This window comes from Bufo bufo, chromosome 7 (assembly GCF_905171765.1).
Source record: "Bufo bufo chromosome 7, aBufBuf1.1, whole genome shotgun sequence".
In the NCBI taxonomy this organism is placed as follows: domain Eukaryota; kingdom Metazoa; phylum Chordata; class Amphibia; order Anura; family Bufonidae; genus Bufo; species Bufo bufo.
The window spans coordinates 11,432,879-11,454,470 of record NC_053395.1 but is presented as its reverse complement, the minus strand read 5'-3'; the positions used below and the strand labels follow the sequence as shown (position 1 = coordinate 11,454,470).

Here is a 21,592-nt window from a genome sequence, read left to right as displayed (position 1 = left end):
TTAATTCAGTCCTAATGTGTGAACAGACCTCCCCCAGCTGCCCCCTCTCACCTAGCAGGAGGGTCCCACATCAAAAGGTGCAGGGCGGACTTTAAGGAATAGTCAATGTGCTATCCTCACACCAGTGACTGGCACCACATCAGAAGGACGCGCGCCTCTTTTGCCTTACTTCTTCTTGGGCCTTCATGAAGTTCATACTCTGATCCTACAAACCATGTACCATTCAGATCTATTCCAGCAATATGGACCATCCTATGCGGTGAGACCACCCCATGCCCTGCCACCAACTTACCCTGCTACCAGCGGCCACCATGAACACTACAGATACCCAGGTATGAATGACTATGGCGAGGCTTTCACTGTGGAGTTGTCTTAGGTACTGTATCCTAAACAGGACTCCAGTAGACATTGCTCATGGCAATGTTCTCTTCATCTATGACCATGACTGAATTGTATCTATGTATCACATGACCTTTTCATCATGCTACATGTATGTTCTGTGTTCTGAATCATAAATTCATATTGCCTTAGATATATATTGGATTTCTGGTGGCCTTGAGTGCTTTGGATCTTATCTGACCTCCATACTTCATTGAAAGCCCAATTTAACTAGACTCAGTTATATCTGGACCTTCTCCCTGTTACCAAAAAAATGGAGGCACATTTGTCAAAGGACCAGGAGTGTCTCTGTGTATAGAGCAGACACCAGAAAGGGGCCCCATGAGTCCATTTGTGGTCCTGATTAGATTACATCTATAACTGAAGATCACAGTGAGGTTGGGTCCATCAAGATCATTAGGGGCAGGGAACTTCTCCACTATTTTTGGACTTGATATTTTAGATCATTCTGGGTGTGTTTTGAGGCTTGATTACTTGTGGTTCTGACACATTTGGACCTGTCAGCTTCTGATAGAGAAGGTTTCAGTGACATTGTTTCTACAAGGCTTTCTTGTGATGGAATAACCTAAGGTCCCAGTGATCTTCTGGTATTTGGTCTGTGTGGGCCAGTATGTTTGAGAGGCTCTGGTCTAGTATATCTAAGATTCTTTTTAGGTTCTTTACAGTTTATGAGGTTCTGCTTTTATGGGTCCACTGTTTTTGAGGCCCCATCTTTGGTGCTCTGGTTCTGTTGTATTGGAGAAGTTCTGAAATTAGTTTGAAGCTCCGATATTTTTAGGACTGTGGTTACAGGACTGGCCTAAAGACTAAGTGGGTCCAGTACAGTAGAGGATTTCTGGTGACTCTGTAAGTCCAATACAGTAGTGATGTTGTGGTGTTCCTTCAAATTTCCTGGGTCCAGTATGATAGTGAGGCTATGATGTTCCTGGGTCTAGTATAGTGGTGGCCTATGGATTATGCAGGTCCAGTCTAGATGTGAATTGTTTCTCATTCACATTTGTGGGTCCAGAATAGTATTGAGCTTTTGATATTGCTAGGACTTTATGAGTCCAGAATAATTATGGTTCTGGTAGTCTGGGGATTCCAATGTAGTGGAGAAAGGTCTGGTTTTACTAGAACTTCATGGATTCAATATAGTGATGGTTCTGGTGACCCGGTGACTCCAGTGTAGTGGAGAAGGTTCTGGTACTCCTAGGACTTTATGGGTCCAGTATAGTTCTGAATCATGTACTCAGGATTTCCCTGCATTTGACCTTTTAGCATTCCTCATTTCTTGAAGTCCACAGTACATTTAGAAGTTCTGGTCTGAACTTCTCAGTAGTTGAGGTAGCGCTGTATTTCAGAGGCCATTTTATGGGTGCTGGTATTTATTGAGGTTCTGGTCTGCTGTTCTATTAGGCTCAGGTGTTTTCCGGACATCTGGCCTGTGTTAGATTTATTTGGGGCCCTCCCATCTCGTTACCATAACCCTCCGCAGGGGTCCAATTAGCAGGACATGGCGGCCATTTAGCACTTTCTTGTCAAGCAGAGCAGCTTGAGATTGACCTGAGGCTTGGGGCCAGACCACCACTCCCTGCAGACCTTATCCATAGAATAGACCCTTCCCCAGTTGTCACCCAGCTCTCCCAGACACTAAACAGCAAATCTAGTTATGTAGCGAACAGTCCCTTGCCTCCCATAAAGGAGAGGACAACCCCAGGACGTATATGGGGGACACACGTCAGATTACGTGCATTGCTTCCTGTTCCTACAGAACTTGAGGTCCCCCCCGGTCAGCGATACGATGGCCTCTTTACAGCGCTGGATACTTCCCAAAGGATCCTGGGAGCGGCACCGCTCACACCCCTCTCCCTGCCCCCGGGTCCAGCTTTGGGGTTTGGTCAACCCCAGTCCCCCTGTGAGGCGCCCCAACTTCCTGGGAATGTGAAGATGACCCTGGAAAACCGAGATCTCTGGAAACAGTTCCACGCCATCGGAACCGAGATGATTATTACAAAGTCCGGAAGGTGAGAAAAAGGTGGTGGTGGTGGTGGTGGGGGGTGATTGACTGGGACATCAGAGGGGTCTGGAAGAGAAGGATTTTGGGAGAACACATCATCAGGGGCCGCATGGTCAGAGAAGAACTAGCATTAATGAAACTGTCTATAAATGAGGCCCACAAGGGAAGAAAGCCATGACAACCAATCACAGCACGGCTTTAATTTTTCAAGAGCAGACTATGAAATGAAAGCTGTGATGTGATTGGTTGCCATGGGTGACAAAGCCAGGCTTTCTTCCCTCATGGGCCTCATTTGTCAAACTGTCGCTATTGCCCTTAATAACCAATGACAGCGCAGCTTTCATATTACCAGAGGCGTTTTAAGAATGAAAGCTGCGCTCTGATTGGCAATTTGTCTTTCAGACAGTCTTGATAAATCTGCCCCAATGTCTTTCTGATGGAGGGCGGAGTCCTAATGAAAAGCCTCAGTGGGTCCTAACACGTACCCATACTTGACAACTTTCATGAACTGCCCCCTGAAACGTCTCATCTTGCTGTACATAGCCACGCCCCTTACCAGGCTCTTACTAAGTGACCACGCCCCTTTAATGCCGCAGCGCAGTTAACGTTCACGTGGGGCTCTTTTCTGGAAGAAGCCGCCCCTCCATGTAGCTCCTGCGAGCCCACTCATCCAGGAGGGTCACTACAGGAGAATTGGCAAACATGTCCTCCCAATGACCGTAGGCTCATCACCTCATTTTTGCATTTGGGGGCCTACTTAACATTTGCGATGGTAAATTCAGGACATTTAAACCCCACCATTGGACAATCCCCCGAAATACACAGCGTAACGTCCCTTATGTCTTGTAACATACACTTCTAGGAACGTCTTATAGAAGCCCCGCACATTTCTGGGTCAGGGTAAGGGCTCATGCACACGAACGTAATTTTGATCTCTGTCCGTTCCGTTTTTATTGCGGCCCATATGCAGAACCATTCATTTCAATGGGGGCACATGAAAAAAACGGAAATGACTCCGTGTGCGTTCTGTATCCGTGAGTCCGCAAGTCTGTTCCACAAAAAACTAGAACATGTCCTATTCTTGTCGGTTTTGCAGACAAGGACAGGTATTGTTACAATGGATCCGCAAAAAAAACATGGATGTCATCCGTTTTTTCGTGGATCCCTGTTTTGCGGACGGTCGTGTGTATGAGCCCTAGACCAACTTTCCTGGAATTTGCTTTGGAAAATGTGGGGCTGTTGGCTTCTATCTATAAGGTGTAACTGTACTCAGTCTTGGTGACCGATCCCCTTTCAGCGATAGAAGTGGCGGAGAGCCACGTGCAGTCCCATGTTCCCAGTACCACCATCTTGTCTCTCTCCTCCATGTTCCTTCATCTGTTCCGTGCGTCTCTTGCAGGAGAATGTTTCCTCAGTGTAAGGTCAGCATCACCGGCCTTGAGCCAGACGGTAAATATGTCCTCCTCGCTGACATAGTCCCGGTGGACAACTCCCGATACAAGTGGCAGGAAGATCACTGGGAGCCGAGCGGAAGAGCAGAGCCGAGGTTACCCGAGAGAGTCTATATACACCCCGATTCTCCAGCGCCCGGGTCCCACTGGATGAAGCAGCCCATCTCCTTCCACAAGATCAAGCTGACCAACAATACACTGGACCAGATGGGTCATGTGAGTATGGCAGCCATCATGGCGGTCACTGGTCATGGCTGCCACATGGGCACCCACATTATCACTATGGTGCACCTATATATCCATCACTGTGTATTTTTGTGCCCCCCCCCCCCCCACTCCAGATTATCCTGCACTCCATGCACCGCTATCAGCCCCGCTTCCATATTGTCCGAGCCCAGGATGTCTTCAGCCGCCGGTGGGGTGGGTGCTCTTCCTTCACCTTCCCAGAGACCTTGTTCCTGACGGTCACAGCATACCAGAATGAGAAGGTCGGTAAATGAAGGGGACAGATCATGAAGAACATACTGGCAATGGCGGGGACGGGGGTGTTGGGGTGCCCCAGTGTCAGCACACACCGTCTATAGCACTAACATTGAGCGGGACCTCTTTGGGCTCAACATCTTCATGTTACTGAATGGGGGTCTGTGTGATAACGTAATAATGTTATAACATTCTTGTCCCCTGCAGATAACGCAGTTAAAGATTCAGACAAACCCGTTTGCAAAAGGTTTCCGGGAGAATGGACTTAAGAATAAGAGGTGGGAGAGACTGCTGTGTGTAGGGGGGCAGGGGTCGGACATGACACCACGACGCCGGGGGTGTGTGGAGGGGTAGACACAGGGAGACAGAAATAACAACCAGTTTACGGTATAAAGATCAGAGGTTATGGCGCCATCTCATGGTATATAGAACAGAGGTTATGGCGCCATCTCATGGTATATAAATCCGAGGTTATGGCGCCATCTCATGGTATATAGAACAGAGGTTATGGCGCCATCTCATGGTGTATAGAACAGAGGTTATGGAGCCATCTCATGGTGTATAGATCAGAGGTTATGGCGCCATCTCATGGTGTATAGATCAGAGTTTATGGCGCCATCTCATGGTGTATAGATCAGAGGTTATGGAGCCATCTCGTGGTGTATAGAACAGAGGTTATGGCGCCATCTCATGGTGTATAGATCAGAGGTTATGGCGCCATCTCATGGTGTATAGATCAGAGGTTATGGCGCCATCTCATGGTGTATAGAACAGAGGTTATGGCGCCATCTCATGGTGTATAGATCAGAGGTTATGGCGCCATCTCATGGTGTATAGATCAGAGGTTATGGCGCCATCTCGTGGTGTATAGAACAGAGGTTATGGCGCCATCTCGTGGTGTATAGAATAGAGGTTATGGCGCCATCTCGTGGTGTATAGATCAGAGGTTATGGCGCCATCTCGTGGTGTATAGATCAGAGGTTATGGCGCCATCTCGTGGTGTATAGATCAGAGGTTATGGCGCCATCTCGTGGTGTATAGATCAGAGGTTATGGCGCCATCTCATGGTATATAGATCAGAGGTTATGGCGCCATCTCATGGTGTATAGAACAGAGATTATGGCGCCATCTCATGGTGTATAGATCAGAGGTTATGGCGCCATCTCATGGTATATAGATCAGAGGTTATGGCGCCATCTCATGGTGTATAGAACAGAGATTATGGCGCCATCTCATGGTGTATAGATCAGAGGTTATGGCGCCATCTCATGGTAGATAGATCAGAGGTTATGGCGCCATCTCATGGTGTATAGATCAGAGGTTATGGCGCCTTCTCATGGTATATAGATCAGAGGTTATGGCGCCATCTCATGGTATATAGATCAGAGGTTATGGGCCTTCTCATGGTATATAGATCAGAGGTTATGGCGCCTTCTCATGGTATCTAGATCAGAGGTTATGGCGCCATCTCCTGGTATATAGATCAAAGGTTATGGCGCCATCTCCTGGTATATAGATCAAAGGTTATGGCGCCATCTCCTGGTGTATAGATCAAAGGTTATGGCGCCATCTCATGGTGTATGGATCAGAGGTTATGGCGCCATCTCATGGTGTATGGATCAGAGGTTATGGCACCATCTAATGGTATATAGATCAAAGGTTATGGCGCCATCTCCTGGTATATAGATCAAAGGTTATGGCGCCATCTCCTGGTATATAGAGGTTATGGCGCCATCTCCTGGTATATAGAGGTTATGGCGCCATCTCCTGGTATATAGAGGTTATGGCGCCATCTCCTGGTATATAGAGGTTATGGCGCCATCTCCTGGTATATAGAGGTTATGGCACCATCTCATGGTGTATAGCCCAGAGGTTATGGCGCCATCTCCTGGTATATAGAGGTTATGGCGCCATCTCCTGGTATATAGAGGTTATGGCACCATCTCATGGTGTATAGATCAAAGGTTATGGCGCCATCTCCTGGTATATAGAGGTTATGGCGCCATCTCATGGTGTATAGCCCAGAGGTTATGGCGCCATCTCCTGGTATATAGAGGTTATGGCGCCATCTCCTGGTATATAGGTTATGGCGCCATCTCCTGGTCAGAGGTTAAAAGGGTATTCGAGTTAGAGAAGGTTATTCCCTATCCACAGCATAGGTGATGACTCTTAGATCAGCTGTAGGACCCCTACCAATCATGAGAAATGGACGGAGCGGCTGGTCGGAAATGCTCGCCGCTGGTCTATTATTTCGATCTATATTTCTATGGGAGCACCGGAGATAGCAGAGTACCGCGTTCATCTATCTTTATTCTCTATGGGCGCGCCAGAAGCCATATCCCACCAGCCGCTCTGTCCCTTTCAGGGGGCTCCACGGGGTACGGACCCTTTAAGGAGTCAGCGAACATTGGTGGTAACAATATAAAATGTTTGCTGCGATCATTTCAGGGATCGGTCGGTTCGAGTGAAGCGGAAACTGCCGAGTGCAGAGCAGGAGGAGGAGGAGGGGCCGTATCCGCCAGGTGGGTGACGCGGTCACTTTGGTTCCTCTAGGTGGCGCCGTCGCCCTGCGTATACTCACACGAGGCGTCCGGTCCTTCATCATTTCCTTTTATTTCCCCCTCACAGCCGAGTGTAAGAGGCCACTGTATTCGGGACCCTGTGACTCCACCCTGGATATCGGAGGGGGTCTCGCTCTGCCGCTCCCCAGTCCGGACTGTTCTTTTCACCCCATTACCCCGCCAAATCCAACCTCTCCATCGACCGAGGCAAATGACCCCTCCCCCCTCCCGATCACAGCCAATCAGGAGCAAGCAGCGAACCTAGAGATGAGCGGCCAGACTACTGACAACTTCCTGCGGCCAGAGAGTCAGGCCTACCCCGAGATACCCGCCGGCCAAGATGGCAGCATGTACACAGGGTGGGTACCGCTCTGACAAGTGCAACTTTCCAAATTTCCTCCTTAAAAAAGCCTCCTGGCGACTTATGTACACAGCTCCCGTGCAGACCTATGTGACACGGCCGCTCTTCACCAACATACCCTGGAGAGTCAGGAGTCTGCACTGGAGCTGTATACACAAAACGGTAGACGGATGGTTTTTTATTTTACATGCATTGTATCAACAATGGTTGCAAAAGTCTACACCCCCTTTAATTAGGACTGCAATGTAACATCCCTGTCTTCTCCATGACAGCCAAACGGAACCATCGTCAGCGGGGGTCAGCCGCCCACCCAACCTCCAGCGCTTCCCCGCCACGTTCCAAGCAGCTCAGGAGCCGCCTCATCTCTACAGCAGCCAATCAGAGTACAGGCTTTATAGGCAGGACATGACCTGCATCGGGGATTATGGCCCCTCCTCCTGCGCCATCCCCCCTCCAGGCCGAGAAGAGGAGGGGGGCATCAGAGGTTACCCAAAGAACTCTGACCTCCGATTCCAGCATTTCCTCCCCAATTCGGGGACTAAGCCAGGATTGCAGTTCTCCGGTCCGCAGATTCAGCGCCTGTATTCCGGGGGAGGATGGATGTGATCGCTCTGTATGAGCCTACATGTGACCTCCGACCTGTGCGTACAGGCGGGGTTATCGGACATTATGGGAAAGACAATTGCTGATCCCATGTACTTCACCCCAAGTGCGGCCTAGCTTTGGGGGTCAGACATGTTCTTATTTCTGACTCTACAGGATACATGTAAGAAGAGGCTTTACTTATTTTCTACTGATCCTGAATAACATCAGGTCTTCTACTCCAGTCACATCCAGAGCTGCATTCACAAATCAGAACATTTCCTATTAGCTTTCATCTCTCTGCTGGTTAAACGTATGTACAAATTAATCTCTACAGTGGTGCATGATGGGTCACAGCTACTCTCTGTTAAATAAGCAGTGGGCAGAATTCTGAAGGCAGCTTTGGATGTGACTGGAGTATAAAACACCAAGTTAGATGTAGATTTAACCGGTAAACCATTGTACAGATTATATTTTTGTAATGGAGATGTCACACCCTATCACTGCTGTTCTATGGAGAGCCTTCTGCCCCTATAGTGCACAGCTTATATCAGCGCTGGAGCGTTATAAGAGGAGCGGCTGATATCAGTCACATATGGAGAGACGTGATCATGGGGGGCAGGGGGCGACTGACGAAGAGCACCCGGACCCTGATAACAGCGAACAGTAGATTTCATTTACTTGTGTGCCTTAGAATACCTTCCCCCCCCTTTTGTATTTTTCTTTTTATTTATCAGATAATTATTTTTATTGTGTTTTTTTTTTTCTATCCATTTTACATTAAAAATGAGTCGATGACCTTCGTGTTGTGTTTAACGTAAAGGTCGGCGACAAAGCTCTGACACCCAGTCCTAACAGAACTCTGGACTAAAAAAGTGATGGTGACATTTATGTTTTCTAGACCCAGTGTGCATGCTGGGAGTTGTAGTTATCCCAGTAACAGATGGCCACGCATCCTGTTTACGCAGCAGCCTCCATGGATTACAGACACCATTTGTCTCCCCCTCCTCTCAGCCCAGCGGCTGTTTTCACACCCCTTCATGGCTGCTGCGGGACCCCCACTTCACAGGAAGATGTAAACTTCCCCTCATATACTCACGGTGCAGGGGGTAAAAACAAGCAGGGAACAGAAGCTTTAATGAAACTACAACTCCCAGCATGCTCCATTCACTTCTATGGGAGTTCTGAGAACAGTTTTCAAGTGTGCATGCTGGGAGTTGTAGTTTCACCACCGCTGGAGTGCCAAATGTTGCTAATCCCTGCTATAAAACGTGTGCGGGGATTGGCTGGGGGTGGGGGGCAGACTCCTTCGACAACCTGCACTAATCTCCATTATGTTGCTATGGGACAGACAGGGCAGGTTTACATGTTGCAGATTTGTTGCTAAGGACCTGATCCCTGACAACCTCAAATAAACTGGTTGCTAGGGATGAGAGGGATAACAACATATGGAGGTCCAATGCAAAAAATATAGTACACCCAACATTACATTTAACCTTCGGAGCTCCCTCGGGCAGCAGGTGCACCCCTATAGCTACACCCCTGCTCAGGGTACAAACAGCGCTGCTGAAGTCAAGCCTGTCCCAGCGGAGCCATCAGAGAAGAGGTGCAGCAGCTGTGCCCCTATTTCCCCAGAACAGTTCTGTTGGATGGGAATCCTGGCAGATGCTGCCACCCGGTGGACATGAGAGAATACAGCAGCAGTACACGCCGATCTGTAGCGTCCTCCAACATGATATGGACACTGGATCCAGTTTCTTATGTAACACAGGCCCCTGAGTAATGAACGTTTGATTTCAGACTTCGCCTATTATTCCAAAGTCATTACACAATGAGAGACTCTCAAACTACCCAATAGAGATTGTTCTGTTTCTTTACCAGTTTCAAGACCTCTGCTTGCTTTTAGTTAAAGGGAACCAGTCAGCAACGTTATGCTGCCCATACTAACTGCAGTATAAAGTAGAGACAGGCGAGTGGATTTCAGCGTCTGTTATTTATAAGTAAAAAGTAAGTGGTTGCCGAGAACCGACATCACAATCATTGCAGACTGGGCCCGGAGAAGAGTCCCGGTTATTAATGAATTCCTGCTCTCCCCGACCACCTGCTGATGACTGAGACTTCTACCGAGTTTGCTCCCTTTCTGTCTAGGAGAGAACTGCCAGTCATCAGCAGATGGTCGGGGAGAGCAGGAGATTATACATAACCAGGACTCTTCTCAGGTAGATCTGACTCTTCTCAAGGCCTGGGCTGCAATGATTATGATGCTGGTTCTCGGCAACCACTGACTTTTAGCTGATGTGTGACACACCGCTGAACTCAGCATTTCTGTCACTACTTTATGCTGCCCTCAGTGAGGTCAGCATAACGTTGATGACAGGTTCCCTTTAAGGGAGCTTTTCACACTGCACTAGTCCTGGTCACACAGCAGATGGTTAGCTCAGAGGATTGTCTAGACTGCATCCCATCAGCGTATCTGCACCGATACACTGTGACAAACCATCAGCAGAGGAGACTGGGGCTCAGAGGACTGTCTAGACTGGAGGCAACCATAACAAACCTCCAGCTGTGAGAAGAATAAAAGGTCAAGAGGAACCTTCAGACTGGCTGTAACAAGTGCTCCAAATTCACCAACAGCAAGCAGAGATAACAGGGAACTGAAACAAAAGTGCACTAGAAAGTACTATTCATAGTGCAATGACTGAGGACACTTGACCCAAGAGTGGACCGGCCGTCTCTTCTAGGATTACAGCACTGAGGCAAAAGCTGAGAAGTAGCCAAAGAGAGCCTAAAAACCTGAACAAAAGGGGGCGACGCAGTTACATCCTGTATTATACTCCAGAGCTGCACTCACTATTCTGCTGGTGCAGTCACTGTGTACATACATTACTTATCCTGTACTGATCCTGAGTTACATCCTGTATTATACTCCAGAGCTGCACTCACTGTTCTGCTGGTGCAGTCACAGTGTACATACATTACTTATCCTGTACTGATCCTGAGTTACATCCTGTATTATTCTCCAGAGCTGCACTCACTGTTCTGCTGGTGCAGTCACAGTGTACATACATTACTTATCCTGTACTGATCCTGAGTTACATCCTGTATTATACCCCAGAGCTGCGCTCACTATTCTGCTGGTGCAGTCACTGTGTACATACATTACTTATCCTGTACTGATCCTGAGTTACATCCTGTATTATACTCCAGAGCTGCCCTCACTATTCTGCTGGTGCAGTCACTGTGTACATACATTACTTATCCTATACTGATCCTGAGTTACATCCTGTATTATACTCCAGAGCTGCACTCACTATTCTGCATTAGTGTCAAAACTACGGCCGTGTTCACATTACTTCTAGTTATAGCAGAAGAACCATGAAGATGTCCGGACTCGCCCAACCTGAATGGCAGATCATATAATGGAGTCAATAAGGAAGCCTCCGACGCAGATGTGAACAAGCTCAGCTTTCAGTGGTGTCCGTCCACAAGCTTACTGACAGTTTCCTAATCAGTACAACATATGACCTGTTTGCTGACAGGCGCCCTTCCCCCGCACAGATCACACCACGCATTCAGCTTTCCAGTTTTTTTAATCTTTTTTTCTTGTTTTATTAGCAGACGTCTGTGGCTTTATCTACCAAAAAAAGTAAAATTAAAAATAATAAAAACCTGACTGATCAATGCGCACGATGAGCAGGGAAGATACTGGAGTCACATGGAAATAGCGGGATAGAAAAAGAGAATAATTTACAAAAACAGGAATCTGCCGGGACCCGGAAAGGCGCAGTCCCTGGGGGCCCGGAGTCACCGGCCTCGGGACTAATCATGTGGAGAAGACGGAACGTGAAGGGGAATTTTGTGGCTTGAGAAAAACCTCATATGGCAACGTGACGGGGGGCGGCGCGCACATCTGCCTCAGCCCTGCTGGGATCGTAGGCCCAGGGTCTGCTGCACTAAGGCACTCCAAACTAACATCATCCCAGCAGGGACAGACCACCAGCCTCAGACGGGGGGCAGCGAGGAATGACTGGATGTGGGGGGTACGGAATTTACAAAATAGAGGGGAGGGAGGGGGGGGGGGGGGGAAATAAAAAAATTCTAAAAGGATTTTGGTTTCCTTGCATAACACTGCCCTGACCTACCCCCCTCCTCCCGGCATGTTACCACCACCCCCTCCCCCACCGAAAGTCTTGAGCACGGAGAAAACCCCTTTCCTGAGACGTCTCACATCGCTCCATTGTCAGAGCACTGCTCCTCTGTCCCCCTCCAAGACAAAAATTCAACGTCAAGTGCCCCCCTTAAATGTTAGAATACAGTGCGCCCCCCCCCCCCCCCATGACAGCACAAGACGACCCCCGTAAGACTTAGACCAGGAGGAGAGAGGCAAGGTCTGCAGGCTCTTCTGCCCCTCGCGTCGTGTGCTGGTCCCACCATCCAGAAGGGGGGCTGAGGAAACTGGGAAGAGGCCCTTGGAGAAGTTCCAGACACATCAGGAGGAAGTAGTGGAGCGGCCCTGGCATGGAAGGGGCAGGTCACAGGAAGTAGTCGGCGACCGGCTTCTTGGAGGGAATGCCTCTGGTCTCTTGCGGGGCGGCTTCAAAAATGATGAATTCCTTCTGGAGATGCTCATCCAGCTCGAGAATGGCGGCAACGTTTCCACATCTAGAAGGAACAAGGCAGGGGTGAGAGGGGCAGCGCAGGGACCCCACGAGGCGGGTCATACAGAACGTTACTGACCTATAACAGTAGTTTGGCGCAGACCATACCGTCAGGACCGTCTCGTTGAAATGCCACTTATACCCTTCCATCACCAGCTGGTGCGCGCGGCAGATCATGTCAATGTTATTTGCTGCGTTGAACTGTGCTACGACATCGCTCCCAAACAGGTACCCGGCTCCGCGAGGGCTCACCCCCCACCCGGTGGTATCTGGAGGGGGCAAAAACACCAGACTCAGGAGGAGGCTCCATACATGGACTTATTGTCCAGGGCCCAGCGGTAACGGACTTACCTTCTGGATCAGACCAGAGCAGGTCGCACATGGGGCCGTCGTGAGGGACTTCCTGTTTGCGGTCGATGGTCCGGATCTGGTCCAGGGTCTGGATTGATGGCGAGAGTCCGCCGTGCACACAGAAGATCTACGAGAAGGATAGTCATCAGCCGAATCCCAGTACAGCGCGCCTCCGCAGGAGAGTGACCCGCTAACCAGCGCAGTATCACATCGATCCCACTACTCAGCATTCAATGCAGTGATGATCCACACCAATTAACCCATTGTGCACCCTCACCTTTCCATCGATAATGGCAGACAAGCTGAGATAGTCGAAGATTTCGGTGCAGTACCGCCATACCGTCACCGAGCCGTATTTGCGCAGACACTCGTCGTAGAAACCATAGACTTGTGTGATCTGTCGGCTTTCATGGTTCCCACGGATAAGCGTGATCCTGTCAGGGTAGCGGACCTGTGCAGACGAGGAATCGGCCATTACTGAAGAAAGAAACTCGGGATCGGCAACATCTGGCACTCCAGCTGAAACTACAAGTCCCAGAATCCTCCTTGCACTTCTAGAGGAGTTACAAGAACAGCCAAGTGTGAATGCTGGGAGTTGTAGTCCTGAAGGTTGCAGATTCCTGGTCTAGGATGTGACAGCACTGGGATAATTCTCGGGGCGGGGGGGGGCTGTGACACTGCAGACAGTAATGGGTACAGGTTAACGGTATTTTGCCGATCCTTACCTTTAACGCGAGGAGGAGGAGGAATGTTTCGACACTGTAAAAGCCGCGGTCCACAAAGTCTCCCATGAACAGGTAGTTTGTTTCCGGGACATCACCCCCAACCTGCGATCAAATGAAAGATGAGGCCGACATCCAACCTGAACGTTGGGGTCTCAGTTATATCAGAGCCCACCCGCCTCGTAATCAGCACTCACCCTGAACAGCTCCTTCAGGTCGTAGAACTGTCCGTGGATGTCTCCGCAGACCTGACAACACACAAGATGTCACCCGTCACCACTTCAGCCTCTCCGTGTACTGGAAGCTTTTATAGACGCATCACATTAACCCCTGAACATCTTGGGCTTCCGGATGGTAATGCTTCATCAGTGAGGCGACCGACGAGGCCCCGGTGTCAGGACGTGTGGGACTTTCTACCTTGGGGTATGCACAGGCAAGTCTCCATAGTTCACCCTCATCACGGCAGACCTCAGCGATGGAGCCCCATTTACCGCTCAGGCTGCGCTGCACACGGGTTATTTCAGGGTTTATATATTTGATGTATAATCAGGGACGCACCACTAAGGAGGCCGGGTGAGGCGAGCACCAGGTAGGGCTGAAGGGAAGGGGTTAGGTTAAGAAATTGGCATTGGGGAGGGGGGGGCACCCTTTCAGTTTCCGCCTCGGGCAGCAGAAAGGCTCGGTGCACCCCTGTGTATAATGTGCACTCTTTGCATTCTCTCATTTTTGGTCACCATGACTGTCACCTTGCAGCCTCTCTAACCATGTGCTCCCATGCCCAACGCGCACAGACGTGTATTTTTGCAGTGTGCCCCGATGGGCGCCTGGGCATGAAGCAGCCCTGGGAGTTGTCTGGCGATTATACCTACAAGGGGACGCTCTCCCATGTACCGTGCTGCACTGAAGGGGCAAACGTCCAGGATGTCAGCGGAAGTTGCGGTATCCGACGCCCCCACTCCAGCTGCTGATCCTGTGGGCCTATACTGGTTGAAAACAGGTTAATAGGAGGCGCCTTACCGTGACGGGGGAGTCCACCCTCTGGACATTGCTCTCTTCAACCAGAATCTCCCTGTAGAAGAAGAAGAGAGACATAGTTGTGGGCAGGTCACACACAGGATGCCAGCCTCTGCTCCGTCCCTGGCAATACCCGTACTCACCGGGCCTTGGCACAAAGGGCTTTGACTTCGCTCTCCTTGATGAGCTCACAGCGTCTCAGCTGCTCAATCTGCCGGTCCAGGTCACTGATTTCAGTCATGGCTCCTCCTTACCGAGCCTCTGATGGGAGAGAAGAGCACACTAAATAAGTCGCCAGGAACATTCGGCCCCTGCCTCATTTGAGCGCCATGTGAGCAACACCATTGGTCAATACACGAGACGAGAAGGGATGTCAGAGGGGGGACACATATCTAACATCAAGCCCTAACCACCCGTGACACCTAAGAGGGCTTCTCATGTACATACTCGGTCTGGCGGGGGATCTCGGTGTTATGGCCAACCTAGAAGAGGGTCACCGTCTCGTCTGTAAGGTGGGACACCCCTGATCCATTTCTCCACACCCCTAGGTAGCGGGTGAAGGCTCCCGACTCCTGTAAGCCGCCAGGGATTGCAAAAGGACTAAGCAAATAGAAGAAGCCGTGAATCAGCAATGGGGGGGGGCACAGAGCGGAGAAAAATTAAACCACAGCCGAGAAAATAACCAGACGGCAGAGTGAAGAATACGTGCGAGGAGCTGAACGTCAGCACGGACCCTCCACCGATAATCACAGTCTGCCCCACTTACATAAGCCGCCACATGGTGACATGACTACTCACTGAGGGGAGATAATCCACAGACTGCGGGCAGGCGGGGGGCCGAGAGGGTCCCGTTATAAGATGCTGGATCTCCAGACATGTCTGGGGCAGGGGGTCCCTCTCTCAGCTCCTCCTGGCAGCAGAAGACATGGAAAAGTGACAGATTATTTTCTGCTTTATTATGATGCAGACAGACTAAAACCCCCATCATCACACTAAGGGTCCATTCACACGTCTGCATTCATTTCTATGGGGCCGCACAATGTGCTGCCCGGATCTGGAAATGCGGAGCCGCACTTCTGGGTCCACAATTCTGTTCCCGAAAAAATAGAACATGTCCTATTCTTGTCCGACAAAATTAGACATTTTCTATTAAGTGCCGGCGATGTGCGCTCCGCACATTGCCGGTGTCCGTGTTTTGCCGACGGGCGAATGGACCTTAAGGGGTTGTTCAGACGGACAGCGTTCGTGTTCCAATGGCGTGTTATCCGTATTCTCACTTAATGCGTTACGTTTCTTCATTTTCTTTGGCATCAGGCTCCGAGCGACCAACCGTGAAGAGAAACCGCCCACGGGTGGCGCCTGCGTGCTATCCGTCTCTTTCCGCTGACCCACAGACAAAGCCTAGCCCAGTGTGAAAATTAGACCAAAGTAGTAGCTCCGCGATGTCCTGACGTGTGAATGAGCCGCACGACCACGCCGTGAACATCTGGAGGCGGCCGTGCACGCGAGGTAATGGCTGGCCGAAACGGGCGATTTCAGCAGACTGTCGAGCTAGCGCGACCAATGGGCGACTCGTCCGCTGAAAACGCAACTAGCCGTGCTGCAGGTTTATGGGACGATCGGCCATCGGTTAGTTTAGTCTGACATGTTGCTGGCGGGATCCCAGGGACGACGGCTCAGACGTTATCTCAAATGTATGGCCTTCTTAAAGGGGTTGGCCAATCTCCCCTATCTGCAGAGCGGGGCCTCTAAGGTAAAGGAGAGCGCACTGCACACTCCTATGGGAGGTGGCGGTGCGGTGCACTCCTTCACTTTGGGGGTCCCACTCTACAGATAGGTGCGATAGGCCTAGTGATGTCATAGCAATATAATATTTATATAGCGCCAACCTATGCCGCAGCGCTTCACAATCAATGCGCGAGATGAGACTACCCCTTTAAGACTACAAAACTGCTGAGAAGTGTAACGACATTGGCACCATAGAAGTCAATAGAGCGGCGCAGGGGGTTGGGCCGGGGTTCTCAATAGAACAGGCCTGAGATCTACTAAACCACTTCAAGGCCTCATGAAATAGGACACCTGGACACAGGCGGGGGCGATGAATGAGGGGGTCCCAGGTCTGCTGCTCTGACCCACTAATACCCTATGGCAGAATTCACTCCATAAAGGGGTATTCCGGTAATAAGCCATCACCTATCCATATGTCTATGGGACTGACGGAGCTAGCCGGGCCCTGTACATAGAATGGTGACTGGCGGGGGGCCCCAGCAGTGACATGATGGCCATTCTCACTTCCCTGGAGGATAGGTAAAAACTAGTGTTGAGCGAACTTGTGTTTTAAATTTGGCGTCTAAAGTTCAGGTTATCGAAGTATCCCGTTATGGATTCTAAATTCCGTTATGGTCCGTGGTAGCGGAATCCATAACGGGATACTTCGATAACCCGAACCCAAAAAACAAGTTCGTTCAACACTAGTAAAAACCTATTACCAGAGGACCTCTTTAAATGCTAGTTTGAGGTATGGGGAGAGCAACTCCTCATGCCTGCACTGCAAGGGCTCAGCAGACAAGACTAGCCGATCCAGTTCATAAAAATTATTTAGGCACCTGCTGGGTCCCCAGGAATCCATCACATGAGCTACAGTGATCGGGAGACATCTGAAAGACCACCCCCCGACCGTCCGGCGCGCCCCTGACAATCGCTCACCGCTACGGGTTATTGGACTTCGCGGCCTCGCCCCGTTGGGTGCCAGGTGTCCCAGTGACCCCCGACTTTTCTTAACGTCCCTCTCACTGTCACATTTAACCAGTTACAACCTGCAGTAAAGTATTTTGGGTGTGTAAATCTGAACATCGCCATGCCAACAGATTACAGCGGACGTTCAGACACCGGGGACTCCAGGCCAAGGAGCGCTCGCCAACAAAATCCGGTCCTGAGATCGAAACCTTCCCTCCGGGTTACCTCTCAAACATCACTGACGGATTCACAGCAGAAAAAACGCTTCAGGGGCGGTCAGGTCCAGGAATAGGACACTAGAAGTACGGTAAAGACTGACACACAAGAAAAGGAGCACTGAAAACGTGGGTCCCCTAGATCCACAGATTCTATCCATACATTGTAGACATTACTAATCTATCCCCGCTACAAGCGGTGCCCAGCGTTCAGGGGGCATCAGTGGGTCCCCCGGGCAGGAGGCGGGCAGCCCGTTTCCTGGTGCCTGGCCTTTATTGACTTTGCTCCCCTCCGTCGGCGGGCGGCTCACAGCGTAGATCAGGCCGCAGAACTCCGGGGACGCGACCCATCGCCTGACGGTCACATCGAGCACCGCTCAATTCCGCTATTGGGATCTCAGTAGCGGAAGAAAACGCTTGGTGCCCATTCATTGTCAATGGGCACAAAACTGAACTGTAACTGTTGGCTGCGCTCCCATCGCGGACAGAATAACGATGCAAGCAGCGGTTTTCTGTCCGCGATGTGACGCGGTGCAAGACGGATCCGCTTTCTCCGACGCAATAGAAAACGGATCCGTCCCCCATTGACTTTTAGTGGTGTCCATGACGGATGCATGCGGTTGTATTATGGTAACGGAAGCGTTTTTTGCAGATCAATGACGGATCCGCACCAAACGAGAGTGTGACGGGAGCCTAACATTAAAGGGCAACCCCGGCAGTAATCTGAAAGGAAGAGCACGGCAGGAGACGGTAGACCGCGGGGGCCCGCAGGCCGTCTAACTACCACAGCTCAATGGCCTATACATACTATGATCTGGGACACATACGTGAGGGCTCCATGTACAGGGTAAGGGTTCATGTGCCGCAATATATGGGCACCAGCTGCGGGCGCGCTGTATCACGGATGCGGACCTATTCACTTGAATGGGTCTGCAATGTGGGAGATACAGCGCAGAAGATGGACACGGATACAACGTTTTCGGTCCAGGCCTCCGCACGCAAAAACATAGTGCATGCAGGGTCGGCGGATGTGGATCGGGACCCCAGTCAAGTGAACGGTCCCCGCTCCTACAGACGGCGGCCCCGCGGTCCATGCCCAGCCGGTGCCCTAAGGCTGCATGACAGAGCAACCGTCTATATAAACTCATACACAACCCTACAGGGGCCCACAGATTATACAGGGGCCACTCACAGAAGACAGGTGGAATATAAATATAAACCATAAACATCTACATGGGGCCCTACACATACAGGCAGGGGCCAGTATAGAGACATATAGGGGACCTCCACGTGTACAGAGGATACACAGCCAGGCACAGAGGGGGCCCACCCATGGGGATCTAAAGGGGCCAGGCACAGAGTGGGGCCTCCATGGGAATCTATAGAGGCCAGGGACAGAGTGGGGCCTCCATGGGAATCTATAGAGGCCAGGGACAGAGTGGGGCCTCCATGGGAATCTATAGAGGCCAGGGACAGAGTGGGGCCTCCATGGGAATCTATAGAGGCCAGGGACAGAGTGGGGCCTCCATGGGAATCTATAGGGGCCAGACACAGAGTGGGGCCTCCATGGGAATCTATAGAGGCCAGGGACAGAGTGGGGATCTATAGGGGCCAGACACAGAGTGGGGCCTCCATGGGGATCTATAGGGGCCAGACACAGAGTGGGGCCTCCATGGGGATCTATAGGGGCCAGACACAGAGTGGGGCCTCTATGGGGATCTATAGGGGCCAGACACAGAGTGGGGCCTCCATGGGGATCTATAGGGGCCAGACACAGAGTGGGGCCTCCATGGGGATCTATAGGGGCCAGACACAGAGTGGGGCCTCCATGGGGATCTATAGGGGCCAGACACAGAGTGGGGCCTCCATGGGGATCTATAGGGGCCAGACACAGAGTGGGGCCTCCATGGGGATCTATAGGGGCCAGACACAGAGTGGGGCCTCCATGGGGATCTATAGGGGCCAGACACAGAGTGGGGCCTCCATGGGGATCTATAGGGGCCTCCATGGGGATCTATAGGGGCCAGACACAGAGTGGGGCCTCCATGGGGATCTATAGGGGCCAGACACAGAGTGGGGCCTCCATGGGGATCTATAGGGGCCAGACACAGAGTGGGGCCTCCATGGGGATCTATAGGGGCCAGACACAGAGTGGGGCCTCCATGGGGATCTATAGGGGCCAGACACAGAGTGGGGCCTCCATGGGGATCTATAGGGGCCAGGCACAGGGGGGGAGGGGCTCCACAGGGATCTAAAGGGGCCAGGCACAGAGGGGGACCAACCATTGGGATCTATAGGGGCCAGGCACAGAGGGGGCCCAACCATTGGGATCTATAGGGCCCAGGCACAAAGGGGGGCCTCCATTGGGATCTATAGGGGCCAGACACCGATAGGGCCCTCCGTACGGGTCCATAGGGGCCCCGCACACACACAATGGGCCCCGCACTGCGGCAGGTATAGAGCCCCTCATACACCGCACTACCGGAGCCCAGACCCCGCAGGTTCTCACATAAAGAAACCCGTACACTTAGCAGCATTCGGCAGTTACGGACCGGTACCGGAAGGCCCTCAGGCGGCGGAGCGGGACACGCGGTATGCCGGGAGCTCGACGCCGTGTGTTTACCTGAGCCGCTGTGTCAGGTATCGCTCGGGCGGTGACAGCGCTCCCTCCTCCGGTGCCTCCCGCTTCCTCCTCCACACACCGAGAGCGAAGCACCGCGACAGGATGACGTCACCAGCTCGTCACAGGCTCCACCCCTTCGGCCCTGCCTGGCAACCGGCCGTGACGCGGCTGAGGCGGGAAATCCTCGCTGAATTCTGAAGCTTTATTGACAACACCGTGATCAGACAAATGCAGGCCTGACTGAGGGTCGGCCTTATATCCTGTCGGATCTGATCAGAGAGGTGCAGCCAGTAACATGCTGGGACTTGTAGTTCTGCACCCCAGAAGCCACAAGGTCACACAGCACATGCCATAGTAGTAGTAAAAATAAAAAAATACTAAATTTGCTTCCAGACAAAAAAAATTTAAAACAGCAATAAAATGCAAAGTGTGAATTTGTCCTCCTTGATACCCGGCTTTCCAAGGCTCCAGGGCAGTGGTCTTCCATATGTGACAAAACTACTACTCCCATCATGTCCTGCAGGTTGGACACCACCTAAAGGGGATTATATAAGCTCCATACCTGCAACTGGTAAGAAATCCTTACTTGTATTTCAGAAGGAGACGGCGATTCACCGCAGGCGATAAGTGGGAATGATGAAAGACACCAGACTGGAGGAGTCAGGTCAGTGCGGGCCTATGTACATGAGCGGTGACATCACCGGGGGTCATACAGATGAGCGGTGACATCACCCGGGTCATACAGATGAGTGGTGACATCACCCGGGTCATACAGATGAGTGGTGACATCACCAGGGTCATACAGATGAGCGGTGACATCACCAGGGTCATACAGATGAGCGGTGACATCACCCGGGTCATACAGATGAGTGGTGACATCACCCGGGTCATACAGATGAGTGGTGACATCACCAGGGTCATACAGATGAGCGGTGACATCACCAGGGTCATACAGATGAGCGGTGACATCACCCGGGTCATACAGATGAGTGGTGACATCACCCGGGTCATACAGATGAGTGGTGACATCACCAGGGTCATACAGATGAGTGGTGACATCATTGGGGTCATATACTTGGCAGTGACATCATCAGGGTCAAAAACATGAGCGGTGACATCACCGGGGGTCATACAGATGAGTGGTGACATCACCAGGGTCATACAGATGAGCGATGACATCATTGGGGTCATATATTTCAGCAGTAAAGAAAAGAGTGGGGGTGTAATTCCTTCAATAGTAAAATATTGGTCCCCAGGACATGAGTTGTCCACCCCGAGCACAGCAGCGGATAATGGCAGAAGCGCTCCATCACGGACAGAGACCGCGCCGCTGCACCTTCCCGCCGGGACAGAATCAGAAGAGGTAAGTGTAAAAAAGGCTCCGGGCGCTGCACTGGTGTCTTGTAAAATTGGAATTTATTGGTAAAAACCATTAAAATA

General features: G+C 51.1%; 2 protein-coding genes across 2 annotated transcripts; one reads left to right on the top strand and one right to left on the bottom strand.

Annotated features, from left to right (window-relative positions):
- The first annotated feature begins 214 nt into the window (after positions 1–214).
- TBX6 (T-box transcription factor 6) lies at positions 215–8,462 on the top strand. Its single transcript, XM_040439348.1, has 8 exons — positions 215–332; positions 2,153–2,405; positions 3,798–4,065; positions 4,191–4,337; positions 4,537–4,607; positions 6,778–6,851; positions 6,958–7,249; positions 7,524–8,462. Exons 1-8 carry the CDS (start codon positions 215–217, stop codon positions 7,855–7,857), a joined length of 1,557 nt encoding a protein of 518 aa, XP_040295282.1. The 3' UTR covers positions 7,858–8,462.
- A 2,942-nt stretch (positions 8,463–11,404) lies between these two features.
- On the bottom strand, positions 11,405–20,279 carry PPP4C (protein phosphatase 4 catalytic subunit). The gene is made up of 9 exons (XM_040439349.1): positions 20,153–20,279; positions 14,722–14,839; positions 14,582–14,633; positions 13,762–13,812; positions 13,568–13,669; positions 13,120–13,293; positions 12,843–12,969; positions 12,571–12,760; positions 11,405–12,495 (listed from the first exon to the last, which is right to left on the bottom strand). The coding sequence occupies exons 2-9, from the start codon at positions 14,817–14,819 to the stop codon at positions 12,366–12,368; spliced, it is 924 nt and encodes a 307-aa protein (XP_040295283.1). The 5' UTR covers positions 14,820–14,839; positions 20,153–20,279; the 3' UTR covers positions 11,405–12,365.
- Positions 20,280–21,592: the final 1,313 nt, after the last annotated feature.

Coding starts and splice junctions, on each gene's coding strand:
- TBX6 (XM_040439348.1), top strand. CDS start 215: ATGTACCATTCAGATCTATTCCAGCAATATGGACCATCCTATGCGGTG. Junction 333..2,152: donor TGAACACTACAGATACCCAG/GTATGAATGACT, acceptor CTGTTCCTACAG/AACTTGAGGTCCCCCCCGGT. Junction 2,406..3,797: donor ATTATTACAAAGTCCGGAAG/GTGAGAAAAAGG, acceptor CGTCTCTTGCAG/GAGAATGTTTCCTCAGTGTA.
- PPP4C (XM_040439349.1), bottom strand. CDS start 14,819: ATGACTGAAATCAGTGACCTGGACCGGCAGATTGAGCAGCTGAGACGC. Junction 13,813..14,581: donor GGGTGGACTCCCCCGTCACG/GTAAGGCGCCTC, acceptor GTGTGTTGTCAG/GTCTGCGGAGACATCCACGG. Junction 12,761..12,842: donor GCTCTGGTCTGATCCAGAAG/GTAAGTCCGTTA, acceptor TGCCCCCTCCAG/ATACCACCGGGTGGGGGGTG.